The sequence below is a fragment of the Opisthocomus hoazin genome, chromosome 4, assembly GCF_030867145.1.
Source record: "Opisthocomus hoazin isolate bOpiHoa1 chromosome 4, bOpiHoa1.hap1, whole genome shotgun sequence".
Classification (NCBI taxonomy): Eukaryota; Metazoa; Chordata; class Aves; order Opisthocomiformes; family Opisthocomidae; genus Opisthocomus; species Opisthocomus hoazin.
Window position 1 is genome coordinate 45650050 of NC_134417.1, and position 22008 is coordinate 45672057.

At 43.2% G+C, this 22008-nt stretch overlaps 1 protein-coding gene across 4 annotated transcripts; it reads right to left on the bottom strand.

Annotated features, from left to right (window-relative positions):
• Positions 1–1907: 1907 nt before the first annotated feature.
• Positions 1908–18583, bottom strand: CDV3 (CDV3 homolog). Of its 4 annotated transcripts, none has more exons than XM_075418867.1 (5): positions 18116–18581; positions 16213–16292; positions 13908–14044; positions 12657–12819; positions 1908–4667 (listed from the first exon to the last, which is right to left on the bottom strand). In XM_075418867.1, the coding sequence occupies exons 1-5, from the start codon at positions 18341–18343 to the stop codon at positions 4643–4645; spliced, it is 633 nt and encodes a 210-aa protein (XP_075274982.1). In that variant the 5' UTR covers positions 18344–18581; the 3' UTR covers positions 1908–4642. The 4 variants fall into 4 exon arrangements, with proteins under 4 accessions (XP_075274982.1, XP_075274983.1, XP_075274984.1 ...); XM_075418868.1 differs by lacking the exon at positions 1908–4667 and adding an exon at positions 9301–11162 and having other exon boundaries at positions 18116–18580; XM_075418869.1 differs by lacking the exon at positions 1908–4667 and adding an exon at positions 11169–11414.
• Positions 18584–22008: the final 3425 nt, after the last annotated feature.

Below are 22008 nucleotides of genomic sequence, written 5' to 3' on the forward strand. Positions count from 1 at the left end.
TGAGGGTGACGGAGCACTGGAACAGGCTGCCCAGGGAGGTTGTAGAGTCTCCTTCTCTGGAGATATTCAAGACCCGCCTGGACAAGGTCCTGTGCAGCCTGCTGTAGGTGACCCTGCTTCGGCAGGGGGGTTGGACTAGATGACCCACAGAGGTCCCTTCCAACCCCTACTATTCTGTGATTCTGTGATTCACTGTTGGGGTACTGCCATTCTGAGTGCTAATGCATCTGTTCAGCAAACAGAACCAACTCTCTTTGACAAGAGGTGAAGTTTGTCTGATTGCGCTCCCTGTTTGAGTCTGCGACAGGAACCAGAGGCAGAACAAAGGTGTTACTTTCCAGCAGCTGGAAATGTTCTTAGTGGGACAGCCACTGTATCTGACAAACTGTGTGACCTTCTGGTAACTATGGGGTCTGGGTCTCTATTTACTGAACTTACTGTATGTGAGTTACACTGTGTTAGTCTGGGTAAAAGTGTTTGTGCTTACGAAACCTGAACAGCTGTATTTAAGAAGCTAGAATTGCTGCAGCCTTTTTGAACAGAAGAGCACAACATCCAGTTGCACGGGACCAGTGGAGTTGTCTGGGGAAATATGTGTATCATGTTTCAAGTCTATTTAATTTACTTCATTATTGTTTTGAAGGGGGATATATTTTACTTTTATGTTCTAGATGCTGAATATTGTATCAGTATTCAGTAATGCTGAATCAGTATCAGTTGCAGATACAAGAAAAGGAGGAGCCACAAGCATCTACACCCTGTGCAATCTGGAGACTTGCTGTAGGCTGGGGAGAACTAACCCCTTGCTGCTGGGGGAAAGGGACGAGGGACCTGAGCTGTGGGAATCTCCAGGTGAAGTAGGACAGGAAGGCAGCTTTGCCTTTATCTGCACGGCTGTGCTTTGTGCTTCCGCTTCTGACTTCAGTGCAGTGGATGTTTTGTCAGTGCGCTCTGCAACGCGCTGTTGGGATGACCTGAAGGAATTGTCAGGAAGGACTGAGAGATGCCAGTGAGGGTGAGGCATTTGATTCTTCTTTAAAAAGTGAAATCTGCGCCCTTATCGGTGGGGGCTTAGGCTGTGGAAAGATTGCTATGTTGAGTTGCAGCGACTACTGTCTTACCACCTGCTTTGCTTTTCTTGATCTTAACAGCTTGATGCTTTTTTTGGTATTTGTGGATGTCAAACATCTCTGAATTGCTCCAAGTCCACATATTGAAAATAATGCTGCTGTTAATGCCTTCAGTCACACTTTTAATTAATTCTGTATTTCAACCTCCAAAATGCTGCTTTGCATTGCAGGCATTTTAAATAGGTGTGGATATTAGCAAGGGAGACCTATAGGTCCTGTGACTTTTACTATATTTTTTCCTCCTTCCCATTCCTCAAAAGAAGCTGTTGTGGACGGGTAGTGCTGCTGTTCTCACTTTGCAGATAAGAAACCACCCCCTGACCCACTTTAGCTAAGCTTTAAAGAAGTCTTGGAGACATGCAGTTCCTGCAGCTGCTGTGAATCCTGGGGGCAGGGCAGAAGAGGAGCAGCTAAAATCAGATGCGTGCCACTTCCAGCGGAACCAGTAACGTGGGATCTGAGCATTACCTCTTCTCCCGCCATCTGCTCAGCTCATGTGTGTGTATATGCCACAAACGGGCCACCGCACGCGCTGCCTGGGATGGCAGGCACCAAGCAGCTATGGTGAAGGAAGGAGGACAGTGAGGGAATGCGGTGGGGGGAAGATAGGTGGGAAGCAGCTATTCCAGCCGGAGCCAGCCCCTCTTCTGCACTGAGCCCAGAACAACGCCTGACACCCAGCACGGTGCTGTCTGTCACACTGACCGCTGTGATTGCTCGGAGTCACTGAAGAGAGGGGTAAACACAACAGAAGTGAGACAGACTTGGAGGTATAAATTCAGTTGGTGCTGTTAAGATAAATTTATTTTCTTCAGTTTTCTTCACAGGAAACATGACAAAAGTGCTTTACAGAGTTTGATACCATTACTCTAACATGGGACAAAAGGACAACAGGTGTGTGCACTGCACAGTTAGAAGTTGTCATATGCAGAGGCCGTGATAGGTAAACCAGGGTAAAAAAATCTACTGACAAAAAAATACATATATATAGTTCGGGTTTTGAACTTAAGTTATGACTATAAACATATATAAATATACAGGCACCATTAGGTTCCTGTGTTAACTGGAGGGGTCACACAGGGATTCTCAGAAATAGATCATACTGGAATCTACTTTGCTGAAAGCTTCTGCTGTGCTCAGTGGGCTCCTAGCCAACCATTTTCCCAGCCTGACAGTATCACTCTTTTGCATTACAGTAAGCACTGAAATAACTTGATCTTCATTTCTTCGGGTTAATTCTGGTGGTGAGAGATCCTGGTACATTGTTGAAAGCAAATTCAGTTTCATATTTTTTTCACTTACAGAGATGTCCTCTTACTATTTTTCACTCAGTTGTCTCTTCGTTAAAAAAATAAAAATGCTTTAGGCTAGACCCTGCTGCCCAGAGAAGACTTTTGCTTGAGCTCGCATGTATACCAGTCATGCAACCCTACTCCTTGTCATAGCTAAACTGTGTTGTACTGTGACCAGTGCTACTGCCTTAATTTTGCTGTACTCTGCGGGAATTAGGCTCCTGTGTAGCCTTTGAGGGTCTAGGTTTAAATTCTTCAAGGAGGTCCCTCTCACTTGCTAAGCAGTTTTGCAACAGCTGGAGCCATGTTTGTGATGCTGGAGTGCTGGCTGAAGAAATACAGCATGAGCAAGACTGATGTGTCAGTGTCAACCCAACCAGAGTTCTTGCTCAGAGCTGCTTTCTAAGTGGTGAATAATTCAGCCACCTGTCTAGAAATCTTTGGCATGGTAATAATGTAGATCAACAAAAGAGAAGGGGATAGTAGTCTAGGGTGAAGAAAGGCCAAATAAAAAGATTTTTGCTGAGCTTTCAATTGAAAAAAAAAAAAAAAAAGCAGAGCCAGTTATCTAGACAACACTGTCATGCCAGTTTACAAAGCGAGTTTGCCTTTTAGCTAATTCCCAGATTAAAGACAGTGCACAGTCAGAGTACTGGTCAGCCCTGCTGGTTATGGGGTGGTTACTAAGTAACACAGTCAGGATATGCAGTGGCAAGACAGGGCTTTGCCAAGTGCTGCAGCAGCTGAGATGAGTCTCTTAGCTGTGCGGGAGAGGGTGTGAAGTACTAACAACTATTAGATATTGCTGCATCTGCTTTATTCCCCCCCTGCCCCCTCAAAATTAACAAAAAAAACTCGGCTCTCATTTGCCATCTTTATAAACCCCCAGCAGCCACAATTGTTTTTCACAGAACACTAGTAAGTTCTGTAAAAGAACACGTAACAGATACAATTTATTTGGATGCAAAATTCAAGTTACATTCTTCTCAACCACATATCATTATTAGAACAGCTGCTTTACAATACTCATAATACTACAGTATTCTGATATTGAGACACTGCAGCTTTTAAGTAGTAGGCTGTACAGCCTAACAGGCTTGAGTCTTCCCTTATGACACCTCCTTTATATTTATAAATGTGGCATTACTGGTAAATGCAGTCAGCACTTAACCTTACCTACAGATGCACGATCTTCAAAATACAAGAACGTGAAGAGAGAAAACAAACCAAAGACTAAGCCTGCCTCCCCAGTGTTGCTGCACTCATCTTTGTCTCAAATATTGTAATTAATTTCAATGCCCAGTTAAATACTACAACAGGTATGTTAGACTACACATGGCTGAACCCATTTGGTTGCTGGTCAGAGACCAAGTAATATATCTGCTTCATCTCTGCAGAGTAACAGACATTTAAAACAAGTTTGCTATGGGGCTTGTTCACCTATGCTTGATTCTGGCTGTTGGATCTAGACTTCAAATGAGAGTATCTCAAATCAAGTTTTAATGAAACTGATCTCAAGTGACAGAAAAAACTCCACTGACACCAATGAAGTTAACCTCTAGGAGGTCAGACTCATGTATGTTTTACCTGTTTCTCAATGCATTTGTTCTCTTTATCAGCCTGTTTTTATGGTTTGAATCATTTTGTTACAGTTGTACATACTCTGAAAGAGATACAGAATAAGTGATTTGTTTTAATTAAAAGAAGTGAAGCTTATAACAACATTTTAACTAACAGTTTTCTGTAGGCAAAGTATTTGAAATAGTTATTACTCGATGACTTCAATGCTACACTGAGCTAGAAAGAAAATTCAATACAGAAGATGGAGACAAGAAATAGAACAGAAAAGGCCAGATTGAATAAAAGCTATTAAGAGCATGCCATGCTAATCACTGGTAAGAAGAGTGAATTCTGTACATGAAACTGAAGACTTCAGTATGTCAGATGGCAAAAGCCAATGCCCATAGAAAGTTACTGGGATTGTCAGCACTGGGGAAGATGGTGATTGCCAGAGTAAACTAACTCACTCCGTAAACTTGGTAATTTGGTGGCAAGTGAATGTCAACACAAAATAAATCCAAGGCAGTGAATACTGGAAAGGCTTTAAACCACTCATACATGCTCTGGTGGGTTCTGAATTAGTTGTGATCTTTCAAGGGGACGATCAAGGCATCACCATGGACAGCTTGATGAAGACATCTGCTCAATGTGTAGTTGCAGTCAAGAAAGCGAATAAGATGTTAGGCTGTATTGAAGACAGAACAATATGGAAAAAATATTATAGCATGTATTTCTCTTAGAGGTCCTCAATGAATATTTGCTGTTTCATCAGCACCTTAAAAAGAGCAACACATTAGAAAAATACAGGGAGGAAAGTGGTAAGAGAATGATAGAAGCAGCTCTTCGTAGCTGCAAAGACAGCAAGACCAAGGTACTTTGTTACAAGGGGAAAAGAATCGATGATAGACATCTTAGAAGTAATTCTCCTCCCCACCATATACCAGGATATATTCCTCAAAGTCATTTTAAGCCACCTACCAATCTGTTGACCTCAATATCACTTGTCATCATCACCATAAATATTCCAAAAAGCCCTGTGTTATTCTTTAATGCTTCTTATTTAGCTAGTTAAACTTTTCCTCTGAAGCAACTGCAATGGTCTGTTGAAATTTAACAGTAATCATTTCTGACAGAATTGTCACAGCTGATGCACATTAACAACTGTCTTAGAGGTGCTGCAATGATAAAAATACCAGTAAGAGAAGATAACTGCTGAGCCTCATCTCTGTCCAGTACCCACCAGAGGCCTCATTTGTCTGCATGCACACCGCCACATTCTCTGCTTCTATTTGGAGGCCCACTGTAAAACCTGAGCGATGAACCTTGAAATCACCAGCAACAGCAGACAAGGGCACATTCATAAAAATTATTTCTTCATGTTCCTTCAGCTGCATTTAACTGATAAAACAGGAGATGATAGTAAATAGGGTAATTGCATTTTCTGGGTCTGTATTCCTTCCTCTCCTACGTATCCCTCTGCTTACCCTTCTCAGCTGTATCTTATCATTTCTTTCCTTTATCTGTTTCACAGAAACCTCTCCATGGGCAACTATTTCCCTTTTTTTTAATTCTCTTCATCTTTTTCCTCCACAGCCTGCCTTAATACCCAATTTTAAAAGTTTTGAAGTTAAGATTACTCCCTCTCATCTTTCCATTGTACTTGCATGCTACTTCAACTTAAATAGGGGAAAGGATGAGAAGTAGGATAAATGTGTGTTTACATGTGGAGAGGGGAAGAAAACAACATTCCTACTATAAAATACCACTTAGCATCCCAACTCAAATATATACTTTCAGGAGGGAACGTTTCTAGTTCACAGAATTAGAACAAACTTTAAAACAGCCACATTATTAAGAGATGGCTATCAACTGTGAGCAGGATTTTATTTCAGTCATGGGGTTTACAATATATAGCAGCATTGATTTTAATGTATTCCATGTAAAAACAAAAAGCCTCACATTAATATACCATTTGGGTTGCACAGATAATTAAAGAGAGGAAATACCAGTTAAGAGTGCTCAGCCTGAACTTTTTCCTTACCCATACATACTAAAATAAGTCTAATTACATAATACTTAAATAGAATGTATATTACATTCTGTAGAAATAAGCCTTTCCCGAAGTAGTATTAAAATACTGCAATGAAAGCTAATATAAAGATCTTTTAATAAAGCCTTAGTCCTCCGCAGAACCTTCCATCAGTCAGCACCAGCCCTTGACAATGAACAGCTTTGGCCTCACAGCACCCCTGTGAGGTAGGTTGTTGGGGTTTTTTTGGTACAGCTGGGGAAACTGAGGCAAAGTGAAACTAAATTACTTCAAATTAACACAGCCACTCAGTGGAAAACGAAGGCCAAATCCCACTCTCTTGGTCCTATGCTCTTGCTACAAAATGGGCTTGCTTCTTTTCAGTGCACACAGTTGTTTTAGATGATGCTTTCCATTCCAGTATTCCAGATGTGCTACTTTTTCTGGTTATTCATTAATACTGTGATACATTTTTAATACTTGTATTCTGGCTAAGCAGCCCATTGAACTTTATTAACCTCGCTGTATCAACATCTATTCTAAGCAACTGAACATGAACCCATGATATACGTACCATTAGAGGATGCTTCACAAAAAATGGAAATGTCTTCATAGAAATTTGAATCAGTGTCTCTGCTTTTTATCATATGTAAGTGAAAAAGTTTTCTTAAATATGAAACAAGTTATTTCCTAATAAGACTGCTGAACTACCTTAGAATTTGTCCCTTCTCCGTTCTCTCTTTAGGCACCTGGTTAGACAGCTTTGTACCAATGCAAAATTCTACCTTCTCTCTGGACAGGTTTTCCTCATTCTTTTCTTTAAAGGGAGAAAATAAAATGGGATGCCTTCCCCAAGTACTGAACTTCAAACATTTGCTGATTTGAAGTCAGGTGGATCTGTCACTTGTGAAAGCAGTGCTTACCCACACAGCGCTCCTCCTATCCAACCACTTAACACTCCACTCCTGACCTCAGGCTGTGCATTTAATGCTATCATTTAGAGAATGGCTTTACTAATCCCTTTCTTATTATACCTCCTGTGTTTTATTTGCATAATTTCTATTCTCCCTGTTTATTTTTTTAAATACATCTTCCTTCCTGTTCTATTTCACTTCAGACAGAACATGGTCAAACTATACGTGGTGCTTCAGAAGCCAAACTCTAGATACATGATAGTTATGACTTATCCAGATCAGTATTAGACTCCTCAGTTCTGTTTTCTGCTGTCATTTCTTCTTCCATCTGCCAGACCTTGCAGGTGCTCATATTAATCTTGATACAAGCAAGTTGACTGTGTAACTTTTTCTGAAGAATTTATCATATATATCAGATTTCCTCCCCCTTTTTACATACTTAATTTACATATCTGAAATTTAAATATGCATGTTGTTATTTTCTTACATTCCCAAATAAAGCCCCTATTTACCATTAAAATTAAAAGCTGAAAATAAGAGAGGGACAATTTGGGAACTAAATTATAGTCAGGCAATGAAACCTGGATTGTGGCTCTGCATAAAGATTTTTAAGTACTCAAGGTGTTTTTGGTAAAATTTAGTTTCTTGGGCCTCTGATACAGATTGGTCATGTAAAATATGAGGTATTAATTTCTCTGACCATGTCAATATTGGGAAGAATTAATATTACTACCTTGTAAATAAGCACCTTTTAAGCACAGAAAGCCTTATTAGTCTAAAAAAAAAAAATCATCTGTTCCCTTTTAGTTATGGTATTTGACAGAAAACCACAAACAAGTTTAAATCTGGTCAGCCAGGCTGAAATTAGAAAGACAACTATTGCAAAAGCTCAGATAATAAAACTCAAGAGATGTACAACCCTGTCAAATTTGTATTGTTTTTGCTTGAACTGAACAGCACAGGTGTCTCAGCCATGTTCTGGTAAAAGAGTTTCCAAAAGCCAGATGCAGTCAAAAACCATAGTCCCTGTGGTGTCAGGTCTCTAACACAGTTTGTACCATAAAAAAAAAAAAAAAAAATAAAAAAATGCATCTATTGATAAGTTTTGTAAAAGAATTACTTTGGACATGACTGGTAAAGCTAGCTGCAAAGACAAAACTGATGCAGCAGGAGACAGTCACTATTAGTTGTCAATTCCTCATCATTGTGAGTAAGATTAAACATGGCACGGCTAAACTGGAGGGGGCAAAACTAATCCTCTCCTACATTTGTCATCAGCTCAAGTAAACGCAGATGCCAGATTCCTACAGCAGGCATTTGGGAAGTTCAACTTTATTAAAATTACCTAGGTTTTGGCATTTAAACATTCCTTACATACAGACTCTATCACTGAGAACCACAGATCTGAATTGTTCCTTTCCCAGCAAATACTGGACATTTAAATGTTCTACTACAAGCTGGTAACTTTACAGCTGTGTTTTCATTTGAAGAAAGTAAAATGGAAACTTTAAACTGGAAATTTTAGTAACTAACCCACTGTAAAAGCATGTTACAGGTTAGGAAGTTCCTGAAGCAGCACACATCTGTATTTTACCGACTGTTATCAAGAATTGCGTTTCTGCAACTGACAATCCTTCTTTTATGGAATGAGCCTTCAACAAGCATTCTGAAGGAATGAAATGGACATTCTTAGCATGCCTCAAATGAATGCAACGACGAACCAGACCAAGTGGGACTTGAGTCTCAAAAGCATATGGAGCTTCCACAGAGGACCGACTTTCAAAATTTCAGGCATGCAGAACAGTTAATTGGTACAAGGAAGACACTGACAATTGGCATTTTGATAGTTGCTGGCAGCAATATTTAACACAAGAAAGACTTTAAAATAGTTTAACATTCTGTAGTATGGAAATCTGCTGCATTTCTGATTTTTTTTCCTTTATGCCTCCAGAAAGAACCTGGAGTGATACGCATAAGAAAAGCCCCCAAAATAACACCTCTAGTTATCAGTAGCTGATGGACTCTGGTGACAGCAACCATCCAGAGAGGTTGTTGTTTTTTTTTTTCCTCTGTTCTTTAATTTAGCAGAGTTGGTTTCAAGTAAAAAGCAAATCAAAGTTTCATTCATATTCAATTCACAATCTCATGGTGGGAGTAAGAAGACACTCTGACAGGTACCAAACTAAACTTCTATGTATAAATAAAAGTCCTATTAATATGCACTGCTATAAGCTCTTAAACACAGCTCGCCTGACCATAAGGCTGACTACCCACTCCATGGCCTGTCCCTTCAGAGATCCAAATGCTCTGTGTCTCCTTGGCTGTTGTACAGTCCTAAGCCAGAACTAAAGGTAAAGATTCATTAGACTCCAGAATCCATGTATATTTCCATTTTATTTGATTTGCAACTGTTACAAGGTTTTCTTGAACTGCCAAAATTCATGCCCAAAACCTCAAATAAAGACGGTACAATGGACAGTCTCATCTACTCTTCACACAGTAGATTAAAACTTGAATTCATGTGCATTAGTGATCTCAATCGCTTTAGAGCATCAGGAAAAGCATTTTAAGATTTCATGTTTCTACCACATTACGTGACGTCCATTCCCCATGAATTCCACAGAAATCTTTAGTGACAAATCAACACTTTTGGTGGCAACAATGTATTTTCAAGGAAGATACACGGCTCAGAGTCCAAGGTATTGGTATCAGTCTTTCAGTGGGGTTTTGATTCCAAATGAAGCCTCCAACTTTAAGAATAGTCTCTTGAGCCCTCTCTTTAATAGCAGCTTCTAGCAGAAGTTTTAAAGACACTTAACTCTGCAAGGGCAAGGCCAGTTTTAGTCTGTGCACAGAAGAACCAGGTGAAAACCCAGCCCCACTGAAGTCAACAGCAAAATTCCCATTGGCCTCAGAAGTAGATTTAAAGCGAGTCAGCAGTTAGTCAAAGGGAACCCAGCTAGGCAATTCCTGCACTATCCTCATCTTCTGCACATACACAGTACTCCCACGCGTGTAAGCAAGTTTTGTTTTGTTCCCTTGTTTTTCTTGCCATTGGCAACTTTTACAGATGTTGCGTATACTTTTTGGCATTTACTCTGAGAAACCTCAACACTGGAGCATGCCACTATTGTACTTCATTTTGCTTCTGGTGTAAGAATTCGGAGAAGAGAAAAACAGTTACAGCAGGACACTTTTGGTACTTGACAGGTTTCATTCATCAAATCAGAGTTACAGGCAATGTCCTATATTCTTAGTGTATCAGTGCCATTTTGCCTGTCTCCACTGAATTAAGTCAGAGATGACAACAACTTAAAGAAGTCACTGCCTTCCATTATTACTAAACTTCCTGACTTGGAATAAACACCATTTATGAGTTTTACTTAGAGGATTTCTGCCTCAAAAAGCCTGCATGCTTCACAGAAGTAGCCAAACAAGGCTTACCAGCTTTAGTTATCCCTCTGCATACCAAGTTACTTTGGTTATCAAGTAACTGTTTACCCTTCAACAAACAAATAACTATTTTTAATAGAGAAATTTTTATCTAGTATCGCTACTGCCACGTATGTCATTTTTAAAAGACAAATTCTGAAGACTGTAGTTGGGAGTCTGGATACCTCTGTGTCAAATCAAAACTCTTAGTGCTCTAGGGTGAGAAAGACAAACCTCATTAAGAAAAACAAAAGAAAACCTATTTCACTACAACATCTCATCATTATGTAAATATACTGCAATTTGATACCAGAAACAAGGCAGGCATTTTTTTGTGGAGAACAGAAAAAAAAAAAAGCTTCAAACTTCGAAAATGGCTAATGCAAACAGACCATTCAAACTCTTCATTCCTCAAATCTGACACTGAATAAGTTTTGTTTTGCAGTTACTTCAGTACGGCTATCTAAAAAGGTAAACAAACTACAGCTCTGTTATACTTGGGTAGCATAAGTGGTATGGTACGCTCCAGAAGTCTCTAGCAGGCTATGGCTACACTCGACAGGATTCCTTGGAAGGGGAACAGAATAGGTTTGTCATTAAGGTCACTTAAATCTTTGTTATAGCAAATTGGAACCAAATGGCTGACTTCTGCAGGATTTCTGACAGGAATCCAGTAGAGCTGGTTTCAAGTTTCAGATGGCCACTAAAACAGCTGTAACCTTCTCTTCCAGAAGTTGTGATCCACATGGTGTCCACAATGAGTGCAGCAAGTCTGAGGTAGTCAACCTTTACGAAGGCTCAGTATCTGAACATAAAAAGATTTTGAAATGACCACTGGCTGTAGGTATCTTTCTGAGCAATTAAAAGAACACTGATGACTCTTGTTCAATCATTTACATTAATTTGCCCCATATCCAATGGAGAAGTTGTAACATGTTACGCTTCCATAGTGCGGGAGAACCAATCACTTACGTCAAAGCAGTCTGCACTTGATGCAGTAGATCCAGCAGAAATAAGATGGCACGTTCGTCATAGCCGTTAGCTGTAGTTTAGTTACCTTAGTAGAAGGGTTACCAAAAAAGCATTCCTTAATTGTAATGTGTATGGAGCTCTACTGATCCCCAAGCACAGCATACTGGTTGTCTAGCTGAAGTTTAAGTGCCTGGTTTTTTGAGACCTCATCCCTACCTCTAGTTTTGTGTTTTACTACTTCAAAGCTCTTCTCCATTTCTTTATCCCTAAGGGAAAATAAATGTAATCAGTAAATATCTTATCACTAGCTTGTGAACTGTGAATTTCTAAGTCGATTTCCACCCCATCCCAACAAAAACATTATGAACACAGAACACTAAGGTTAACAGAACAGCCAAAATTCCCAAGCAAATCTTGTAAAACCTGATCTCCAGAATCAAGCTCATCACCCAGTACAATTCAGATTACATTCCAAATTTCAACATTAACATTCCTAAAAGTAAATTTAAGTGCATTTATGAAAAACAGATTTTAGAAAGCAGAAGCCCATTTCTAGAATGCTCAATCAGAATTCCATCTTAGCTCAGTTTGCACTGTTCAAACCCTAAAGCATCAATGACAGCATGTCACATTTGCCAAGCGGACAAAGTCACACAAAAAAACAACCCAGAAGAAACAAAGTTTCTGCTAGGCTAAATGAGTCAATAACACAGCAGGCAGGAAAAAAAAAACCAAAAACAAAACCCCAAGTGAATTAGGTGTTGGCCTAGCTATCTCTTCTGTAGGGAATGAGGTTATGGAAAGATCAAGACTCAAAAACAGGGCGAGACTTAAGTCTTCAGCACCACAAAATACGAAACACTGCAGCCAAACTGGAGGAGCTCATCACTGTAAACCTCATTCCTCCATTTAAGTTACCTTCACATCTCTAATGAGAAGGCAGCGTGCTCAAGACATCCTTACTCATGTCTGCTGACAGTAATAACACATAGCCTCACCACAGCTAGTATCTCGGGGAACCAGATGCTGTCAAGAGCAGAAATATTCTGCTTCAGGGAAATTCTTCAGCAAGTCAAAGACAAGGTAACTGGCAGTCTTGTTTGGCTAGCTCACTGGGCTATGTTCTATGAAAGTTATTTCACGGGAAGCCCTTCCTAGAGTTGGAAAATACAGTTAAGACTCCTCCCATATCTCTTTGCCAAAGAGAATAATTTCTTAGTTAGTTCTTTCCTTTACGGAAAGATTCAGGCTTAAGCCCTAAAACAAAACCAGAACTTGGACAACGCAGCTAAATATGGCTCTTGGGGAATTAATGGAATGTACTTACTTTCGACTGTCTACAAGCTTGGCGGTGGACTGCAGTGATGGAAACTGTGTATCACTATAGATTTCTGGTGGTCCTTGCTGTGCTCTCCGTGGCCTGCCGCCCTCCCTGGCACCAGGCGGCCTGTACACACCACCAGTCTGAACTGGTTCTGGGGTTTCTGTAACTAGTTATAAGAATAAGATTTAGACAAAAGAATAAGTTTGCATTCATACCTGAAAAAAAAAACCACAAATAAAAAGAAAAGAATCTTACAAGTATGTTTTTGCACCTTTTAAATCTCTGGCAGCAAATATTTTAGACAAGGCAGGAAATCAGGTGTCATCCAATTTAACTTATACTTAGCAGCCAAATTAAAACGTGGCTCCAGTGTATTGCCTCACAAAGCTCAGGGAATCAAAGCCACTGATGAGGACTTCATGTTTCTTTTTTGCAATTTATTAGCAGCTTACATTTAAAACTAGAGATTTAAACACATAATTACATATTTACCAAATCTAATTTACAGCACCTGTCCAGATGCAGAAGAGAATATCCAAGTAGTTCGTATTTAAGCTAACAATCTACAATTAAATAACACTGATTCATGAACTTTACCTCCTTGCCTGGACAAACAAGAAAAAAATGCACCAGGCCACTTCTCACTGAATTTCTCAATGGAAGAGAATAGTCTGAACTCAGATCACGGCTAAATAGTTTATCTCCAATGATACTAAGTAATTGTATTTAATCAAAACTAAACTCCTATCCCTGTTAAAGAATCCATTTTGAAATGTCATGTTCTCTGTACCCTAGAACTAATTTGAAAAGAGCGAAAACCCACAGCATACTACTAACCATGGAACCCTACTCAAGAACTGCCTCATTAGACATCAGCTATGGGCTAAACATCCACTTATTGTCAAAGCAGTACTTTTAGATCAACAGAAATGCTTCCAACAGATACTTTGCAGATTGCAAAGTAGAGGGATTGCCTTAAAAGATGGAATGCTTCCCCCTCTCCCTCACAATTTGCAAATCGGAAATAAAAAACTTCTGTTAGTGTTTACTTAAAATATCTGACAGTGCTATCAACTCAATTCCTCAGATCCCTTCACAAGAAAGTGTCCTTATTTGCTAGTATGCAAAACAAGCTATTAGTATGTCAGAAGGTGTTTGAATAGGGACTGTTCCTTGAGCTCTACCCTCTGAGCAGCGTAATTCAACCTGGTACACTTCCAATTGGAAAAAGCAAAAACTCCAAGTTAAATTTACCAATTGGTTCAACAACAGGTGCTGGCGCAGGAGCTGACTTGTTCCAAGGACCAGACGATCTGTCTACACCACCACCAGTCTCCTCCCAGTTGTCACCAGGTTCTTCTCTTTTTTCACTTTCATCATCTTCTTTTTCACTATGGAAAATGAGAAAATTTTGTTATAGAAGTGAGAAATAGCATTTTACAAACAGGGGTTTAAGACTGGCCAGAGATTACACAGTCGCCATAGACAAGACTTCAGAGCCACTGTACTGAGGAGACTAGATTTAACCAGACTACATTAGTCCTGTAACCACTGTATTAGTACTTCCACCTGAACAATTTTTGGCACACTGCTACGTAACTTGGCAGCTGAGAAGGAACAATGTTCTTAAAAAAAGAAAAATTCGAACGGTAGTAAGTGATCAAAAAATCTATTTCTTATTTCCAGCCTAAAGACTTTTTTCTTACTAAGATAGTCACGCATTTGGAAGCAATGAAGCAGGAAAGGTCTTCAAGTCCAGCTTCCATAAAATGCTTTAGTCAAGAGGAAGAAACCGTAGAAAAGTACTGACAGAAAGCAAGTCCTGAGCTCCCTTTCCCTATAACCACAACCACCCGAGAAATGCTCTTACGTTACCCACACATATACAACCTACAAACCAACTCAGACTTTTTAAAGCAGGAAAAAAAAGGAGAAAAATACACCATTTTTTAAAGATAAATCCTATACAAAGGCCTGACTGCATTCTATTTAGACCATTTTATTTTGCATAGAAACAGCCAGAAACTCAAAATAATCTGCTAGACAAAGCTACTACAGAAAGCTGTGTGGTATAACGAGACATGCATGGAGGGTGAGGCTCTTCATAAACCCAAGACATTGATCCGAACAGCAGCAGTAAAGTGTGAATACAGAGGAAGTTTATGATACACCAAATCCTACTAGGCATGGTTAGATAAGCTTGTTGAGTAAGTAATAATTAGAGAACAGTTAAAAATACCTATAATTTCTGAAAATTGACTTTCACTGTTCATCCAAATACAGTAACAACCATAGTGAGCTGGACCAAGGGCCTAAGCACATCACTAGCCTATTTTAAAGTACAGTCAAAAGCAGATGCCTACACACTAGCTAGAGTAAGTATACATAACAACCCACCCCCGGCAGATACTCTGTGTTTTATTTTCGGCAAAGAGATCTCCAGAGCTGGATAATTTATAACCTCCAGTGGGTTTTTCTTCCATTTACTTCTCCACTCTCCCCTTGAATCCACTGAGTGGTTACAAAATCCTGTATCAGAAACTTCCACATGCCTGAAAATCTGCCACAGCATCAAAAGCATTCCAAACGCCTGCCTTTGTCTGGAAACCCAAAGTGCTCGCTTTTCAATCAAACAGTACTAGCAGTCAGTGAAGCAGCATCCCACTTGTTACTTGTCCATTCAGACATGTGATTATCCGCTGTGACACTTCAATAGTATGGAGAGCTCGTGGCCCAAATGTGCGTAAATGGACTAAAAAGACTGAATAGGGGTGGGTGTGTGATAAAAATAGATAAATAATTCAAAGAATATGTAAGACCTACTTAAACAGTGAAGAAACCATCTGCTGCACTAGTTACAGGTAAGATGATTTTAAGATGGCATTATTCTGAACATCATCAACAGCCGGACAATAAGGATGACATGATGTTCTCAGCCTAAGACTGAGGTCCTAAAAATCCTTTTTCTGACCTGATGAAAGGTTTTTCTTAACCAGGACAGACTTAAGTAGACTTACTTTGGACCAGACTACAGGAACAACCTAATGAAAAAGCAAACAAAGAATCTTGGACAAGACTCATAAATGCAGTCCCGTGGGATCTTGTCACCGGACGCTCGTTTTACCAATGATATTTTCGGTGGTTTTTTTGATAAAAATGCAGTCACTTAAGAATTCACTCCCCAAACTGAGAAGCTGAATAGATTGAGTCAGATACTCTTACAGCAGTCAAATGATTCAGGGGGAATTACTATCCTGCACTCCTCTCACAAAGAAATTCCTACTTTACTATCCTTATGGAGGGCAATGTTAAGCACATGTAATAAAAATCCAAGTCCCAGCCAAAACAGATAGAGTATCAGCAGAGACTTAGAAAATGAAGAAAACATCAGCGGAGAACAGTCAAACCTAAGTTACCCTGCAGCATGATGCTATACTAACAGAAACACATCAAACCTCTGTTTAGATGGACTCCACGTAGGCAGCTCTGAAGAAAGAACATACTTTTTTGACATAGGTAATGATAATACTGGAGAGAAAAGAAAAAAGCAATATAATACCTTATTTGCATGGACTGAACTCTAAGACCACTGTAATCAATTTCTTCCTTTTGCTCAAACTCCTTCCAATCATCCTCTTCCTGCAAGAAAAGAAAAATAGAAGTTGTTACCTCCTTTACACTGAAAGTAAAAAAAAGAACGTAACTAAGGCAATACAAAGAAAATTAAGGATAAAGGTACAGTTCCATGGGATCTGCATGCACCACTGCCAGCAGGGGAAAGCATCCTACTTCCTCCTCCCCTAACTTACTATATGTCATTTAGGAGGCAGCTGTGAGCTGACTTTAACTCCCTAGAACAGCTAACAAATGCCCCACCAAAAAGGTCATTGAAGTGAAAGAAAACCAAATCAACTCAGTACAAATCCAGTGGGAAGTCAAGGCACAACACAGAGTAGGGAACAGGACTGTGCAGTCAAGACCAGGGATATACAAGGGCAAAGCCCCTCCCTTTTACTAACTAAGCTTTTATGACAGCTTGAATATACACGAAGCTTTAGATTTACTTTTCCATCACCTACTGCATGAGCCAAACAGTAGAGAACATTTGGAATAGCTTACAGTGGATTTATGACAAACATTAACATCGGTACATTTGACTTTTTCACATTCACAACCACATTTGCAGCCTTTCTTGTTTTTTTAATAATGTTTTCACAATAGTAAAAAGGTTAGCTTCAAAACCACAGCAATCCTAGTACACAAAAACAGCAGAATACTAGTCTTTGGAGAGCACCACTTTAGGGTTTTAAAACAGGACTTTGATTACGCATTTGGGGAAAGCGGCAGATTCCGAGGTTATTAAGGCAGGCCAGAAATGGCCCAGAACAGATAAGCAGTCCTCCCATGTTTCTGGCCACAGCTTTAAGACAGACGCAGCCTAATCAGTAGCTCACGTAACTCCTGCACTTTGCACGACGTGCAGTTACGTTACTTTCAAGGCGACCACCTTGCAAGCAAGGTCTGCCAACGGCACAGCCACATTTCTGCTGAACAGCTGGGAATAACGCTTCTTTTAAGACCCCTGTCCTAGGACCTTCTACATTGTCAACCTCTAGAAGGAAAACTTCGACTTGCTTTAAAGTAACAGCAGAAGTAGAAAGTGACCTCATGCCATTACACCGTCTGCTGAAGCTTCAATCTCAAGACTACAGTGCAAATATTTCAGATTTCTTATATCCTCATCTCCATGGAAACGTCAGTTTCCAAATTAATGTACTTTTCAAGTTTAATCATCTTTATTTCTAATCGAAGTACAAGCTTCAGCCAAAACAAGGTGTTATTTTACGAGTAGAAGAGCAGCTGAAAGATCACCACCGACCTTGGTCTACTTAAGAGAGCTACTGCAGGTGACAACCTCCCCAGCTGAAACAGCACGAGGAAACAGCAGAGTATTTCTTACAATTCGCTTTAAAATAACACACACCACGGCCAGTCGCAAGGCACTAATTCAGCTACAAGCACCTAAGGTCCTCTCGTGTCCTCATCGCCTCGCTGTAACACGGCACAAAAAAAAATTACGGGCAGTAAAACCAAACCCCTCCTGGCAGCAAGGCCAAGAGCCCGGCGCACCACGCCTGCAGGGCCAGAGGGACCTCACCGCCCAGGCCCACAGGCCACACGCCCGATGCGAACCCCCAGCGCCGGCCGCCGCCTTTCGCCAAGGCCCAGACACCCGGGGCCGGAGCCCGCCGGCTGCCGCCCCGCCGGGCCCCGCGCCGCCAAGGGCGCCCGCATGGCCGGGCGGTGCCGCGCGCCGGGCGCCGCGGCCAACATCGCCCCCTGCCGGCAGGAAGGCGCCGCCCGGCCCGGCGGAGGAAGCCGGGACCCTTCCCCCCCCCCTCCCCGCGCCGCCCCGACGGAGCGGCCCGGCCCGGCTCCTCCCCTCCCCCCCCCAGCCGCACCTTGGTCGCCGCCTTGGCGGAGCCGGCGTTGGAGGCGGTGGCCCCGGAGCCGCTGCCGTCAGCCGGGCGGGTTCCCCCGGCCGCGGCGGCCGCCCCCGCGGCGTTAGAAGCGGCGTTGGAGGCGCCGGAGGAGGCGGAGGCGGCCCCTCGGCCGCTCTTCTCCTTCCGCTTCTTCTTGTCCCGCTTGGCGAAGAAGTCGTCGAGGCTCCTCTCCTCGGTCTCCGCCATGGCGGCGGCCGGAGGAAGGAGAGGGGGGCAGCAGCGGCCCGGGCCAACAGGTGAGCCCCGCGCGGCGGCGGCGGCGCGGCCTCCCGCTGCCTGCCGCCTCTCGCCGTGCCGGGACGGGGAAGGGGAGGGGGGAGCGGGGAGCGAGCGCGGGCGCCTAACGGCTGCGGCTGGCCGGGCCCGCGCGCGCCCGCCCGACGGCCGGCGGGACGAGGCTGCCGCGCTCCACGTTGGTGGCCGCCGCTTGACACGGCCCGAAAGAGAGGCTGGGGGGGAGGGCGGCCCCTGCCGCGGGGCGGGGCTGAGGGGGGACGGGGCGGAGCCTTCCGGCTGTGACCCTCCTTCCGCGCACGCGCTGCAGCGCCCCGGCCAATGAGAGGGCCGGGAAGGAAAGTCCTGCCGGCCAGTCAGAAGTCTCCAGGGGCAAGCCGCTGACGTTGCGACGTGAGAATGCGTGATGGGCGGGGAGGCGGCGGCGCGGCTGGGGATTGGCCGAGCCGGGCGGCAGGGGGAAAGGTGCAGGGGGGTTCGCTTGAGCGGGGCGGCGCGTGCGCGCTGGGGTCCGGCTCGCGGGGCGGGGCGGGGCGTAGCTCACCGCGTGCGCCCGGCCGTTTCCACGCGCGCGTGTGTCCGCGCCGCTTCCGCCTTCCCCTGAGGAGAGCGGGCGGCCCTGAGGGGACCCGTGCGGTGCGTGGGCCCGGGCGGCGCGGCTCGGGAGGCCGCTGGCTGCTTCCCGCCTCCGAGGCCGGCCCTTCCTGTCAGGGCCCGCCGCCAGGTGAAGGGGGGACAGGAGCGGCAGCCCGGGGGCCGCTGAGAGGGCGGCTGGAGCGGGCCCTGCCCTCAGCCAGTGCTGTCGGCCCGGGGGCGCCGCGGAGCCTGCCGGGCGGCGGCTCGCTTTGTGTCCCGCTCCCCAACCGTGGGGTGAAGTGGCGTTGGCTTTTGGCGCGGGCGGAGATGACTAAGGCTCGGCCTCCCCTGTAGGAAGGGCCGTGCACTCACACTGTCGTTGTGAAGGATGCAAGGAAGTAATTTAGCTTTCATCTTGGAAATGGTGTGGTTAAGTGAGTAAGACTTGAAACACTGCTTTGTCTAGGATGTTCGGATGTGTTGGCCTGAGCTTCCTAGCTGCTTTCCTGGCTCGTAGGGAAGCCTAGGAAATACCTGCTGGAAAACAGGCTTCACGGTGGGTGTCTGCAGATTGTCACCACTAGCTTTGGATTCTGTAGTGACCTTTAGCCCTGGAAAAAATCATGAAGTTCACCATGGCTTCAAAATGCATTTTCGAAAGTTATGAGGCAGGACATTTCGAAAAACAGCCTCAGACTGTCATGAGTCATAAATAATAATGTGAAACATTGTTTCTGATGACTGACATTGTTGGTCCACCGTCAAAAGGAGATATATGTTCCTGCTGCTAAAGTCTGAGCTGAAATGAGACTTACCCATCAAATAAGCATTGGTTTGTACTAGAATAATAAGAAAGTAAGCATGTTTGTATTTCTGATATATTTAGTATCATTTTATGCTTTGTGATATTTTCTTTGAAATCATTACATGCATGTATGTATTAACATAAATGAAAAGGTTTTTCTGAACTTTGGAGAGTGTCTGACAGTTTCTTTAGTTCGTGTCCATGAAAATACCGTTATTTAGTGTTTTCCGTCCATAATCGTCACTTTGAAAAAACAGAGGAGGTGCCATTGTCATAGTGCAGAATGAGGTTAAATGCTCTATGTCCTTGTGAAGCATTTTATAGCAGTGAGTAACTGAATCATTGTAGTTGAGCGTTCTGCCTTTGGGAGGTTTGTTACAATCCTCTTTTTACGTCTGTCATGCTGTGTTCTCCCTCTATTTTCCTACCAGCATGGACATTCTGTGCACTTGCAGGATTTGATCCCATACGGAGCAGGCCCTGAGAACTAAAAGTTGCAAGCATAATGGTTCACCTGGTAACACTCAGAACACCGCGTGGTCAACAACACTTTGTGTTTTGTGATAGGAATAATTACTGAAGTCAAAAGCAAATTCGTTAGCTGAGTCTCATTTGCTGTGCCACCTTGGTGCGCCTGGGCTCCCCTCCTACTCCCACTGTCCCCTTCAGCTGACAGAAGGTCGTGTGGAAGATGTGACACAGGATAGCTCGGGCGTGGAAGGCTGTTTCAATGTTCCTTTTGTTGAAGCGCTGCCTTCCCTGGCATGTGTACTCCCCTGCTGCCCAGTAAGCTGATATACCTCCGCACTGCACCGTGCCCTGACTTGCAGGCTCAGCACTGATAATAATATGCAACTAAGCACACAATTTGTATCCCTCAGCTTTTGTGGTAGAGAAGCTAATAATGGCTGCGAAGTACAGTGTTGTGTCCCATTCTAAGCTGTGCTCTTTTTAATTGCAGCAGCTGGTAAAATATTTTCATTGCATTGTAATGGCTATCCCCTAGTATCGGGCTTAAAAAAATGCGAACCTGATGCCTTTTTGCTGCTTTTCGAGTCTGCATCAACTTGTCCCTTGCAAACACCGCGCTGTAAGGCTGGAATGACCGACTCTGGATTAGAAACTTAGTACCTGCCAGGAGCAGAGCACCAAGAAGCATTTCAGCTGTTAAATCTGAAACAGACTCGGTGGAAACCGTGGAAAATAGCAGCAATGTTTTAAGCCTCGGAAAGCTTAGATCCAGATCTAAAGGCATGTCTCGGTTGACACTTTAAAGGAAGCATTAGTTATGCAGTTCTGCTTGGATTTGCCTCCCACCTCTAGTTTTATTTTTATGCAAAATTCTGAAAATGTGCTGATGCACAGCATTTGTAGTTCTCTGCGAATACATTGCGTTAGCTTTTGTGGTGATGATTGTTGCTGTGTAAAATGTTAGATGCAGGAAAAAAAGTCAGTGTTTCTGTTTTTTCTTTTCCTTTCTCAAATTCAACAATCCTCAATACTGACGCAGAGGACATTTGGCTGAAGAATGGCTTGTGGGCATGGACTGGCAGAAGTAACGTGTGTAATGCAAGGAATACATCCAGAATGCCACATTGCACTGTGAGCATCGCATGAGCTCAGCAGACAGCTTTCTACTGCACTGTGCGTCACTGACCTGTGTGACCAACCTTTGGCAAGGCGCAGTGGTTTGAGTGCCTCTGCTCAGGCACAGATTTACCTAGAGGACTCTGAGGACTTTGTCTCCTTCCTCCCCCACGCAAGCAGTGCCCGTCATGGCGTGCAGTGGTGCCTGTCCACCTCTCGTCTCCAGCCTGTAGCTATGACGAGTCTTGCCATGATGCCGTTCCCTGTGCATCTTGGTGCGGTTTATAAAGATTGAGGAGTGAAGAGCTGCTGCATGTAGGGGAAGTGATGCAGCAGCCACTATTCCTGTGGAGAAACCAAAGTGAGTTGGGGGGTGATGCAAGAGTTAGGAGCAGATTTCCATTTACTTCTTCGTACCTATCTCCATTCAGCGACATGAAGGTGATAGCACTGCCAACCGCTTTGACATCTGCAGAGCACAAGCAGAAGAACGCTTCATTTGGTGACCCTTAGGCAGACGCCTGCTTAAGGACGTCGGAGAAGGTGCCCCTAGATGCAGAGCGGTGTGCAGAAGGGTTCTGCGGGAGTGCTTGCTGCCGCATGGGCCCTGGTTCTCTTCAGGAGCTTAACCTTCCTATGGACTTTGGGG